This window comes from Epinephelus moara, chromosome 18, assembly GCF_006386435.1.
Source record: "Epinephelus moara isolate mb chromosome 18, YSFRI_EMoa_1.0, whole genome shotgun sequence".
In the NCBI taxonomy this organism is placed as follows: Eukaryota; Metazoa; Chordata; class Actinopteri; order Perciformes; family Serranidae; genus Epinephelus; species Epinephelus moara.
This window is the reverse complement of record NC_065523.1, coordinates 12,593,206-12,606,823: the sequence shown is the minus strand read 5'-3', so window position 1 is coordinate 12,606,823 and position 13,618 is coordinate 12,593,206. Positions and strand designations below refer to the sequence as shown.

At 41.1% G+C, this 13,618-nt stretch overlaps 2 protein-coding genes across 4 annotated transcripts in view; both read left to right on the top strand.

Moving 5' to 3' along the window:
- The window catches only part of LOC126405628 (amine sulfotransferase-like), a 49,816-nt gene extending 47,549 nt beyond the window's left edge, over positions 1 to 2,267 (top strand). For 2 of the 3 annotated variants that reach the window (XM_050069433.1, XM_050069434.1), the window contains exons 4-6: positions 976 to 1,070; positions 1,265 to 1,433; positions 1,519 to 1,656. In XM_050069433.1, coding sequence (XP_049925390.1) covers positions 976 to 1,070; positions 1,265 to 1,433; positions 1,519 to 1,628 — 374 coding nt within the window. In that variant the 3' untranslated portion in view covers positions 1,629 to 1,656. Of the gene's footprint in view, positions 1 to 975; positions 1,071 to 1,264; positions 1,434 to 1,518 lie in introns of all 3 variants that reach the window. The other variant, XM_050069432.1, reaches the window with a different exon arrangement.
- A 3,188-nt stretch (positions 2,268 to 5,455) lies between these two features.
- Positions 5,456 to 12,391, top strand: LOC126405629 (amine sulfotransferase-like). The gene is made up of 6 exons (XM_050069435.1): positions 5,456 to 5,661; positions 5,774 to 5,979; positions 6,979 to 7,105; positions 11,519 to 11,613; positions 11,820 to 11,991; positions 12,076 to 12,391. The coding sequence occupies exons 1-6, from the start codon at positions 5,520 to 5,522 to the stop codon at positions 12,183 to 12,185; spliced, it is 852 nt and encodes a 283-aa protein (XP_049925392.1). The 5' UTR covers positions 5,456 to 5,519; the 3' UTR covers positions 12,186 to 12,391.
- Positions 12,392 to 13,618: the final 1,227 nt, after the last annotated feature.

The window sequence follows — 13,618 nt, the reverse complement described above, 5'->3', positions numbered from 1 at the left end:
TCTCTCTTCCAAGATGCGCCCACAGACACTAAAGGCCCGCTCTGAACGCGCACTGGATGCGGGGATACTGAAGATGAAACCCGCCAGCTTTGAGAGCGCTGGGAAGTAGAGGGCTCAGTGCGCCTTCAGACCTTGTTTGAGCTTCTTTTCCACATCATTTGTTAACTCCATCCTGTCGCTATAGGCTACATCCTGATCCTGCAGTGTTTTTTTTAGCCGCCTGTTCCCGCCCGCAGCAAAGTTCAAACCGCCCGCTCCCGCAAGATTTGGGTTGGGTCTCGCGGGACCCGGCAGGACCCAATCCCAATGCAGCCCTCTAGTGTAATGTACACTCAGCTCTTTTCTGTTGCATTCGGGCCAGTAGATTTTGCAGTAGAAAAATTACTGTGAGCACATGTGTTTTGAAGTGATGAATTACTATTTATTAATGTAATGTTGTATGTTGTGTTTTTATGCCTCCCCGCCAGCGATAGCTGTGTTCGGAGGCATTATGTTTTGAGTTTGTCTGTCTGCCCTACGTCCATCCCATTCTCATAAACATGATATTTTAAGAAAGCCCTGAGGGAATTCTCCACAAATGATTATCAGATTACTCTTTAGTGGTCAAAGGTCAAGGTTACTGTGACCCCACTAAACATGTTTTTGACCATCACTCAAGAATTTACGGGCTATTTGACAAAGTTTCACACAAATGTTTAATGGGACAAAATGATGATATTTTATATCCAAAAAGTCAAAGACCAACTTCACTGTGACGTCATAATGTCATGCAAAAATACTTTTTTGGCCAACGTCATATCTGAGAACATACTGTTTTTTGCACTACTCTTTGTACTGTGTGGTTCGTTCATGTACTGCTGCTGTGACATGCACATTTCCCCTTTGATATAATCTTTTTGTCCATCCATCCATCCATCCATCCATCCATCCATCCATCCATCCATCCATCCATCCATCCATCCATCCATCATACAGTCTTTGCATCATCCTGGTTTGACCACATCAGGGTGTGGCATTCAGTGAGAGACCAGTACAACATCCTCTTCCTGACCTATGAGGACATGATTTTGGTAAGATGTGATTTCTGTGTGGTTGTTCAGCATTTTCATTTAGCTTGGACTAAAAGATGGTGTGGGGAAGGGACGCATATCAAAACCATTTAATACTGTCAATTATGAAGAGCCCAATGACAGCCTTGTTAAAACAATAAATTCTTTGTCAGTGTTTTAACTTGTTGTCTGTTGGGCCTCTGTTTCCCTTTTAGGACCTGAAGGCAGCAGTAACTAAGATCTGCACTTTCTTGGGGAAAAACCTGAGTGAAGCAGCCATTGAGGAAGTTGTAGAAAAAGCTACGTTTAACAACATGAAGAAAAACTCAAAAGCCAACTATGAGTTTGTACAAGATAAGGTGAAGAAAGACTTCATGCGCAAAGGTAACGTAACATAACTGCAGCTTGTGTGCAGAAACATGTAAACAGATATCAAGTCCAGTTCGTCTTTCTTTTTCTGTCATTACAGGTAAGATTGGTGACTGGAAGAACACCTTTACTGCCGCTCAGAGTCAAAGAGTTGATCAAGTTCTTCAGGAGAGACTCGGTGATATGTCTCTGAAGTTCATCTGGGAATAAGCAGAGCAGCCACACAAACCTCATTGAACCACAAAGTTCAATCAGGAGAGACAGAAGAATAATGTAAAAAATAATGTTTAATACATAATGTGAGTGTACAGATTAACAGATGATTTGTGCTGATTAAGATTTAACTGAAGTCTCTGGCACATGGATATCTGACTGAGGGACATCTGGGCGGCAGCAAGATAAATCCCCCAAGGAGTCCAGATGTTGGTGGAGGTGGTGGCTGATGACTCTGGGGCTGATGACTGACGAGGCGGATGAGGCTGATGAATCTGAGAGGACTTGATGGTGATGGGGAAGTGGAGGGCATGCACAGCTGCAGCATGAAAGAACTACAGGCAGAATAAGAACAATATTCAAAATGAGAGGCAGTAAGATGATAGGCTAACAAAGAAAGTGTGTCACTGTGAAGTTCATCTGGAAATAAGCAGAGCAGCCACACCAATCTTAAGATGTTTATATCTTCTTTTAGCCTGAGATCCCCAAAATTAATTGACACTGTGTGTGTCTTATGCTTACAATATCTGCAGTAGCTAAATATAACTGTTAATATGTATCACAATAAGGTTTTATTGGTTTGGAGTTCTGTACCAGCAAAACATGAACACACGTGCAGAAATCACAAATAAACACAGCTGGCCAATTTGTTGTCTTAATTGAAGTCAACAGGAGTTAAATTGTGTTTCTTGATGTATGGTGAAGGCTTGTTTGGTCACTGGAACTGACTTCACACTTCAATTCTCTTTGTCCAGAATGAAAGCATTTTTTTTTTTTTTTTTTTTTTTTTTTTTAACCAGTAAAGTAGAGTTATCGGATAACTGCTGTGTCCCAGATTGGATGTGGTCCAGAGATTTATTCAGACAAGTTATACTGATAATTGTGGAAACCTGCCTCTTGGAACAGACCCAAAATTAATACTTGAATAATATAGGGATAACATTCTTCGGGATGCAGGAGGTTTTGCTGGGTCAGAAATAAGGTAAGCGCACATAAAGTTATACATTAGCAGGTGCTGTGCTAGCTACCCGTCTGCGATGTGCCACACGGCATAGAATAAACATTGATTTGTAATGTGTAACTGATTTTATCAGTGACAGTATGGGTTTTATTCACTTGGGGGTGTGTTTTGGAGAGAATAAGACCTCAGTGGATAACTCCACTGCTGGTAAAAAACCTACTGAACAGTGAAGACTGAAAAAAATTTAAGCTAGGAGAAGTAACCTGGTTTAGTTCAGAGGTAATTGTATTTTACTTGAGTTTTTTCCATATTATGCAACTTTATACTTCTACTCCACTACATCTCAGAGAGAAATATTGTACTTTTGTCTGACAGCTTTAGTTACTTATCAAATGGCAGTTTTTCATGCTCTTCTTGTACAGTGGAAACCATGTAGGCCTATCTCCAGATGTGTTGATTGTGAATGTTTGTGTTAAAATGAAGGACGAAGTTCCTTCATGTGTTGATAAAATCCTCCTACTTCTGAAGCTAGTAAGTATTTATAGGATTTGTTACCAGACTCAGTTAAATTTGAATGAACTGAATTGAATTTAAAAGTGAATCCTACAGCCATTATTTTGGTGTCTATTAGAAATATATATGTGTTTATTTAATAGCTGTCCAACTGATGTCTAGACTATTTGGCTGTTGGTTTGATGTCTACTTAATTTTCACTGACGGCCCAAATTTAGCCCACACATCAGGACGATGTATAGACAGCTATTGGACATCTTTTTTAAATGCAAAATTACATGCTGGGACTCTCATTTTGCCATTTCATAGCAGCTACCATTTGTATGAGACATAAAAGTTTCAAATTTCAGGAGTGGGATATTTACTTGCGTATTTCATGTTGGTAGAACAAAACGTGAAAATCTCTAAGCTTTTCTTCACCACAGGCATTGTTTCAGGCATCAAACCAAAGACATATTGAAAAACAACCTTGTGAGGCGTGAAACAGTTGTGTTGAATGCTGACTCATTTCTGGGTTTCAGGACTCATTCCTGCACTCAATGGTGTGTCACCTTAAATATTGCTGCCGCAATGAACTGTGGGACAGCATTATGTCCTTTTCTTTTGTAAAGGATGTTCCAATGAATCCTATGAAGATAATAAAGGAAGCACCGTAGCTCCTTTCCTTTGTATTTGGAGAGTTCAAACAGCTCTAATTATGGCTGAAGCTAAAATACTAATGGGTCATTTCAATCAGTTGGGAATGTCCCTCAGCAAAAAGGACTATTCGACCACAGCCTGTGGCTCCAAAAGTGCAAGATGGCAGTGCCCATATCCAGTATATTTTGGCTTCATTTTTGTAGAGTGGGAGCAAATGGAGACACGTCATCCATCTGTATATATACAGTTTATGACCCTTGCTCACAGTCAACTTCCCAGAGTGTGGAAAAACATCAACGTGCATCCCTAAAACCGTTGGCCCGATGCAATGTGATTGGCTGTTTGCCAAGTACAGTCACCATGAACAATATAGATTATCTTCTATAGCACACATTTTAAAGTCTATCTTTTGAAGAACAATTTAAAATTAAACACCTCAGGGCCGACCAGCTGCAGGATATTGTGGTTTTCAGAACAAAATGGCTTGTCAGGGAAGATGCTTATCTTTGCTTTCAGGCTTTCAGGAACTCAGGCAACATTCTCAGAGGATAACTAAAAATGAAAGCAGAGGGATGACATGGTAAAGTTGGGCACACATGGCTACCCAAACTGACAACGTGTGCAAACAAAGAGTTGAGCAATATGACAGCACGTTGTGTAGAACAGGTATGTGCTCAGATGTATTATCACCTGTGTTAAACTTGTAAGGAAAATGCTCAACTTCAGCAAACACTGAAATGAAGAGACTCGGAGAACCACGGAGAAAAGTTACAGCCAACAGGGTTACTTTAATCACAGAACTTTAGCATACAACAGTATACTAGTCTACACAGCAAAACAGATGGAAACAGCCCTGAACAATCACCCTTCAAGTACTTTTATACTGTCCGTCTGCTCGTTCATATACGTGTGTGTGTATGTGTGTGTGAACATGCTTGGGTTGTATTTTCTGGGAATCCAAAGTTCTCCTGGTTTCCTACTTATTCCTAGAGCTGGACTTTGTGCGTCAATATTTCCTGTCTTCTTTGTCTCTCTGGCATAAACAACCGTTCCTATTGCGAAACTTGGCATATCTTTTCCAACGGTCAGGTCACCCTAACCCAGAACGTTCTCCCTCATTTAACCTCCCAAGGCTTGACTTGCGCACAAATACTCAAATTATCAAAACACCTCTTATGGGTCCTTTTTACTGCCAAATCTGATATTTGACCAGCTGCTTCCTAAACCTAGTGTAACTGATGTAATTTTTCACCTTTGGTATAAAATGATACATTATCTGCCTCTACAAACTATGTGGGAAATGTGAAAGAGTGCATGATGCCTGTTGAAAGTAGCCAGATGTTGCCTCATGTTACCTCTCCAGCTCTGGGCTCTGAACCATAGCTGGGAAACTTGTGCTTCTTTTAGACTAATTTAATTTACTTTAGCCTGGTAGCTAGCTTTTAACAGTCTGGATCAACCCTGTGTTTGGTATGTAGACGTGGTAGACCCTGAGCTACACACCTTATGGCTTTCCCCAGCACTGATGCAGCACTTAATAAAGTGTTGAGATAGGTCTGGCTATGCAACTCTACATTCCAGATTACTGTGGGTGGCAGTGTGTAGCCAGCTGTCAGTGTTTCAGATATTGAATTCATAACAAAGGCTATTACCCATAACATACCAATCACATCTAAGTCCAGAGTCCAGCTACTGTACCTGTGAGCTGAGAGGTTTTTCTGCTCTACTCTGCTCTCTAACATTTCTCTCATTGTTCTGTGTGATTCAGAAGAAATATGGAACAGATCGACGACTATCTCTGCAGGTATAAAAACTACAACTTTGTCGTTGACTTCACAACTCCAGAGTACATTGACTCTCTCCAGAGCTTTGAAATTCGAGATAGTGATGTATTCCTCGTCACTTATCCGAAGTCAGGTGAGTGAGAGAAACTCTTCATCACATTATTTGCTTTAACTGTTTTGTTAATTGCTTGGAACAGATTTACTGATCAGGTATGATGTCTCCTGCCTCCCTCCCAACTCCACAGGTACTATATGGACTCAACAGATCATCATCTCCATCTGTGAGCTAGATGGGGGTCTGAATAAATATCCAAACAACATGGAGCAAATGCCGTGGCTGGAGCATAAGGAGGGTCAAAATGATTACCCTCTGCGACCTTCTCCAAGGCTCTTTTCCTCTCACCTCACCCCACCTCTCATGTCTCTGGGGCTAAAGGACAAGAAGGCAAAGGTCAGTATTTTATGGAAGTCCAAAACAGTTAACACTGTGTTCATGTTCATATTAGTCCATATATACTCTGTATATTACTCTGCACTTCACTGCTATTTGCACTTCTGGTTAGATGTTTAACTCAGTCAATCAATGCTGCACTAAACACTCTCAGTGGGCGAGGGTACTCACTTTGACTGACAAACTCCTTTAGCCAATTAGCGTGACAAGACACAGGGGAACATCCTCCTCTACACCCAGGGAGCTTTTGCCAAATCCAGCCGCAAGAACAGTGAAAATGTATTTTCCTTTGAGAAACTGTGAGCACATACTCTCGTTCTTATTTAACTGTTGTTATTGACTCTACTGTATGTCTGCACTAACTTCACTGATTGCTGCGTTTACTCCACTAACATTAGAGTTAGCGCTTAGTGCTTCTGCAAGCTGCGGCCTGCATTTTACACCATCAGCTACAACGTAGTCCCTGATAGGCTGCTTACATTTTCAACTATGGTGCAGATCCCTTATTGGCCCTGATTGGATTTTAATTTCTGAAAAGTGTTTGGGGTGAAACTGAGTCCAGATTGACACAGAGTTATCGGGATGGTCTTACCAGGCTACGTAAAGTGTCTGTGTATGTGTACGTGTTTGATGTGGGCGAGTGATCAAATTTTATTTTTGATTATGATTTTGGTTTTCAACAATTATGAATACAAGATAACAAGATAAAAATTATTATTATGCTGGCTCTGTTTCACAATAATGCTTTTGGTGTGTCGTGTGGAACAGAATACAGCGCACCCCTTTTTAAAATAAATATAGAATTATAAAACATCTGACTTCCTGAGTAAAAAAGGTGACTCAAATTCAAAGTTTATGACTCAGCAATTGTTTCTTTTCCAGCAGGAATGGGCTTCTATATTTAGTATGTGCCTCAGCTAAAACTCAAGGTGTGGTGTGAGCGAGGAGAGAACGATTTGGTTTCAACTCTGGGATTACTGATGTTTGTTTTTATGTCAGATTATCTACGTGATGCGGAATCCAAAGGACAACATTGTCTCCTATTATCACTTCAGTTTAAACTCTTCCTTCCTGGAGACTCCCAAGAGCTTTGAGGACTTCCTTGAGCAGTATCTGGCAGGCAACGGTAAAGTACCTGATAATCATCTGATCATCAACAGCTGACAGAAAGATCGGGAGGACTTTTAATGTTATGTTTAAAAAGTCTGTGTTGACAATACCTGCAGATACAGAGTGCTTGATTATAAACATTTTAATCAATAATTTGTCAACAGTTGAAAATCTCAGTATTTAAAGATCTCCTTTGGCACAGGACACTTTTACGGGTCAAGTGTTGGTTCCTTCAATGCTGAATGATTACACCATCATTGTAGTAGTGTAATGTACACTCAGCTCTTTTCTGTTGCATTCAGGCCAGTAGATTTTGCAGTAGAAAAATTACTGTGAGCACATGTGTTTACAAGTGATGAACTACTATTTGTTAATGCAACGTTGTATGTTGTTTTTTCTCAGCAATATATTATACATTGCTAAAAAGACTTAAGGGAACACTTAAACCACACATCAGATCTTGATGAACAAATTATTCAAGTTGAAAAACTTCACTGATGTACATTGTGTAATTTGTTGCCCACAAAAAAGTCTGGCATAAAGTCTGACAATCACTCTGAGGATTTCATCACGGTACCTAACAGCTGTCAGGGTACTGCTGGCTATGACATGGAGGTCTGTGAGACCCTCCAAGGACATGCCTCCCCAGACCATCACTGACCCACCTCCAAACCGATTGTGCTGGATGATGTTACAGGCAGCATAACGTTCACCATGGCACATATGCTCAGTGTGAACCTGCTCTCATCTGTCATGAGAAAGGGCGCCAGTGGCAGACCTGCCAATTCTGGTGTTCTCTGGCAAAAGCCAGACAAGCTGCACGGTGCTGGGCTGTGAGCACAGGTCCCACTAGAGGACGTTGGGCCCTCATGTCACCCTCATGGAGTCTGTTTTTGACAGTGTGGTCAGAAACATGCACACCAGTAGCCTGCTGGAGGTCATTTTGTAGGTCTCTGGCAGTGCTCCTCCTGTTCCTCCTGGCACAAAGGAGCAGATACTGGTCCTTCTTCTGGGTTGATGCCCTGTCCAGCTCTCCTCTTGTAACGGCCAGTCTCCTGGTATCTCTTCCATGCTCTTGGGACTGTGCTGGGAGACACAGCAAACCTTTTTGCGACCACACGTATGGATGTGCCATCCTGGAGAAACTGGACTACCTGTGCAACCTAATTGGGCTGCAGGTACAGCCTCATGCTACCAGTAGTGACAAGGACGCTAGCAGAACACAAAACTAGAAAAGAATCAGTCAGGAAGGATACAGAGACTTGCTTTTGCCTCTCCATTGCACCTGTTGTCACTCTGATTTGCACCAAAGCAGGTGAAACTGATTCACAATCACTTGTGCTTCCTGAAAGGACACATTGATATCCCTTAGGTTTAACTGACTTGGTGTTAGAGGCCGTTTATACGTACACGGTGATTTTGATAAACGGAGACATCTTCCTTCGTTTGTGCCCTTCGTTTACACGCAAACGGAGATTTCTCCTCTGAAAACGAGTCTTTCTAAAAACTCCGGCCAGAGTGGAGATTTTGGAAAACTCCGGTTGCGCGTTTGCATGTAAACTGAGGTAAACGGAGATAAACGGAGTTATAGGCAGCCGACGTCACAGTATGCACCGGAACTTGCGCCTGTGTCAAAAGTGCGACCTATGTTGCTATGGTGACAATGGATACATGGAAGGCTTGAGCTTCTCGTTACACTGCCACCTACAGGTTTGGCGTGCTCTTGTGTATATATACACGGGTAAGTGTAAACGAAGATCTCTTTGAAAACAGAGACGGTGAAATGTCCGTTTATGAAAATAGCCGGCAACGTGTAAACGGCCTCTAAGACTGTGACCATTAAGTGTTCCCTTAATTTTTTTGAGCAGTGTACTTTGACTTCCTATTTTGTGTGATATACTATGCTGTCACTTTTTAAGACAGTCCCGCCTCCCAGCAAGAAGGAGGATTTTCTACACTCTACAATGACCTTTAAATATTTTTTATGACCAACTATACCAGGGGTTCCCAACCTTTTTCCTTAAGTAACCTCTCTTCTATCGTTGTATAAACTGATGACCATCGTTATGACTATAACATGAGATTTTTATGATACTGTAACATTTTATGACGCTTACTGTATTATAGGACACTGTACTATGACTTTTTTTATGACATCTTTTACTGTTGTTGTCAGTGTTGGGCACTAGCGTCAGTACAAGAAGCCACGTTACTAATTTACTGCATTTCTCAGTAGCGTCGTGGTCACGTCACTACTTTCAGAGTCAAATAGCTTTTCAGTAGTGAAGTTAATAAATTGGCCGAGTAGTGCAGTAGTGTCCACAAAAGTTACAAACTCTTTTTTCCCAGGAAAAGCTCTGAAGTGCAGCAGACTTTTTTTCTGCAGAGGTCTGGATGAAAGCAAGGATAATAAAACTGAGAATAAGTAATGTGACTGATGCCAGCACCACACTGAGGCGTGTAGATGAGGGAGGCACCTCTGCATGACATCACATACTAATCCTTAAGTTTATTCTGCTTGCTGCTTCGCTATTTTGCCTCTTATTGGCTACACTACACTTCTTGACGGGTCTCTCATGTGTTTTGCCCATGGACTGTGTATCTTATTATATAATGACGAAAACTCTGTGGGGGCGGCACGGTGGTGTGGTGGTTAGCACTCTCGCCTCATAGCAAGAGGGTTGCCGGTTCGATCCCGGGCGTGGGAGCCCTTCTGTGCGGAGTTTGCATGTTCTCCCCGTGTCAGCGTGGGTTCTCTCCGGGCACTCCGGCTTCCTCCCACAGTCCAAAGACATGCAGATTGGGGTTAGGTTAATTGATAACTCTAAATTGTCCGTAGGTGTGAAGGTGAGTGTGAATGGTTGTCTGTCTCTATGTGTCAGCCCTGCGATAGTCTGGCGACCTGTCCAGGGTGTACCCTGCCTCTCGCCCGGTGTCAGCTGGGATAGGCTCCAGCCCCCCTGCGACCCTCAAGAGGATGAAGCGGTTAGCAGATGAATGAATGAATGAATGAAAACTCTGTGTGTGTGTGTGTGTGTGTGTGTGTGTGTGTGTGTGTGCGCGTGTGTGTGTGTCTGTTCCAGGGTCACGGGAGGATGCTAATGAAGCAATATGACATCAATTGGACAAAGGGGGGCGCTATAGCAAGCGATTGAAATTGCAAACTTTGAATGGGCATATCTCATGCCCTGTATGTCGTAGAGACATGAAACTTTGCACAGAGATGCCTCTCCTCATGAGGAACAAAAAACACTGATCAAACAATATCTAACGTTCCCTCTTGACAAAAGTTGGAAAACTTACTAAAACTGAGCTTCTATAAGGCAATGAATATTGCGGAGGACGTGGCTCATCACATAAAGGTGTATAACGTCTCAAGGGTTTCACCGATCACCACGCGACTTTGTAGGCATATGACCACACATAATCTGAGGGGACCCCTCCATTATTGACCCCATCAAACAAAATGGGGGCGCTAGAGAGCTAATTTCTTATCTAGGCCTAACCATCATATTGATTTTTACTAAACTTGGTAGATATGTAGAACAGGACCCCTCAAGATGACTGGAGAAATTTAACTCTAATTGGCAACTGGGTGGCGCTATAACAACAGAAAAATGCTTAAAAATGGCTAAAATGCGACCAATCGCTGTGGTTCCCCCTGTGGCTGAATGTTGGGGTTTTTTCTTCTAATTTTTGGTATGACTAAGTCATGGTATGGTATGCTGTACATAATCACAGAAACTGTCAGTGTGTCATTCTGTCAGTCAGTCAGTCAGTCAATCATTCTACCAGTGCGCCCCACTTTTAAGTCAATACAACATATAAACACTATCTGCCTTTCAACGTGCTACCTCAACTGCTAATGTACAGTTTTAGCCCAGTAACTATCCCACTATAGGCAATGGTACTACTGTACTTTCAATAAAGCATCGTACTATTAAATTCACAAAAACTCTGTCTGAATACATTGCTCTTCTTAATGGGTTCAGTTGACTATTTAATCTGCAATTTCCTATGACCTGTATCCCAAACACACATGTGAAACTGTACGTGGGAAACGTGTGCACTCAATGGGTATGGACTAGTATATATATATAATATATATATAGTGGATTTGCAGTGGACACTATAGATACTAACATTTCTCTGGGGATTGCTTCAATGTAGTGAAACTTCATTTTGATGTAGAGTGACTGGTAGATTAGCTCATTACATTTTTCAAGTAGCTTGCCCAAAACTGGTTGTTTTTTCACCATTATTTGTACTGTATGATTAGTACATGCTGCTGCTGTGATATGAACACTTCCCCTCTGAGATAAATTATCTTTCTGTCAATCCATCCATCCATCCATCCTGATATGAACACTTCCCCTCTGAGATAAATTATCTTTCTGTCAATCCATCCATCCATCCATCCATCATACAGTCTTTGCATCATCCTGGTTTGACCACATCAGGGAGTGGCATTCAATGAGAGACCAGTACAACATCCTCTTCCTGACCTATGAGAACATGATTTTGGTAAGATGTGGTTTCAATGTAGTTGTTCAGCATTTTCATTTAGCTTGGACTGAAAGATGGTGTGGGGAAGGGACGCATTTCAAATCCATTTAATACTATTAATTAAAAAGAGCCATGTTAATTTGAAAAAATAACCCTTTTAAAAAGAATGCATTCTTTGTCAGTGTTTTAACTTGTTGTCTGTTGGGCCTCTGTTTCCCTTTTAGGACCTGAAGGCAGCAGTAACTAAGATCTGCACTTTCTTGGGGAAAAACCTGAGTGAAGCAGCCATTGAGGAAGTTGTGGAAAAAGCTACGTTTAACAACATGAAGAAAAACTCAAAAGCCAACTACGAGTTTATGCCAAAAGATAAGGTGAAGAAAGACTTCATGCGCAAAGGTAACGTGACATAACTGCAGCTCATGTGCAGAAACATGTAAACAGATATCAAGCTCAATTTGTTTTTCTTTTCTTTCATTACAGGTAAGATCGGTGACTGGAAGAACACCTTTACTGCCGCTCAGAGTCAAAGAGTTGATCAGGTTCTTCAGGAGAGACTCGGTGATATGTCTCTGAAGTTCATCTGGGAATAAGCAGAGCAGCCACACAAACCTCAAGAGGTTTACATCTGTTTAAGCCTGAGATCCCAAAAAATCATTGACACTGTGTGTCTTATGCTTACAATATCTGCAGGAGCTAACTATAACTGTTGATATACATCACAATAAGGCTTTATAACCCATGTTTGGAGTTCTGTACCAACAAAACATGAACACACATGAGCAGAAATCACAAATAAACACAGCTGGCCAATTTGTTGTCTTTATTGAAGTCAACAGGAGTTAAATTGTGTTTCTTTATGTATGGTGAAGGCTTGCTTTTGTCACTGGAACCAACGTTACACTTCAATTCTCTTTGCCTAGAATGAGAGAATGTTCGAGAATGTTTTTGGGTTTTTTTTATCAGTAAACAAAACAGGGTTAATATGGAGTTATCAGATAACGGCTGTGTTCCAGATTGGATGGGAATCAGGGATTTATACTGATAACTGAGTAAACCTGCTTCTTGGAACAGAGCCCTGAAATTAGGAATAATAGTTTAAGAGATGCAGGACTTAAAAATACATTTAATTCTGAAGATATTAAAGGTCCAGTGTGTAGAATTTAGGGGGATATATTTAGCAGAAATGGAGTATAATAACTATGTTTTCTTCAGTGTAATCACCTCAGAATAACAATTGTGTTTTCGTTACTTTCAAATGAGCCATTTATACCTACAAGGGAGCGGGCCCTCATCTACGAAGATCGCCATGTTGCCGGTCATTTTTCTACAGTAGCCCAGAATGGACACACCACCAATTTGAAAAGCTAGCGGTTAGCAGGCCCTCCACGAGGAGCAGCTTCAGAAAAACAGATTTTCTAATGTAAAACTGCTTTATTCAGTTTTTAGCAGTTAAATTTCAAGGGGCCAGTTTGTTAGTAGAGAAAGAGACCTCTGTAGATAATTCAACTCCCGGTGAAAAACGCCTGAACATCTGGATCTTAAGTAATCAGAGAAAAATGGCTGGCACATGTTAGCAGGTGCTAACATGTGCCGGACATGCCAACACGTGCCTGACATGCCAGAAAGTGTTGGAGAAACACTGATTTGTAACATGAAACCACATTATTCAGTGTTTTTACTGGTTTAAATCATTGCGTCAGTTTGTTTTTGAGAGGAGGAGACCTCTGCAGATAATAAAAATCACACATAAGAAAAATCAAAATCCACAAGTGGGATATTTACCTGTGTGTTTTATGTCAGAGAGCAAAACATGAAAATCTGTCAAGCTTGTGGTCAGCACAGACCTTATTTCAGGCATCAAACCAAAAACATTAAAGCCTCTGGAAACCCAAATCCACAATAGCCTTCTAACTATGTAATTTAGGGTCTTATGTACATAATATTAAACATGTAAAACAATTAGAAATCTGTTTCCATCCAAATTCGAAATATCTGTCTTTTAAGTTTTTGTACATTCTTGAAA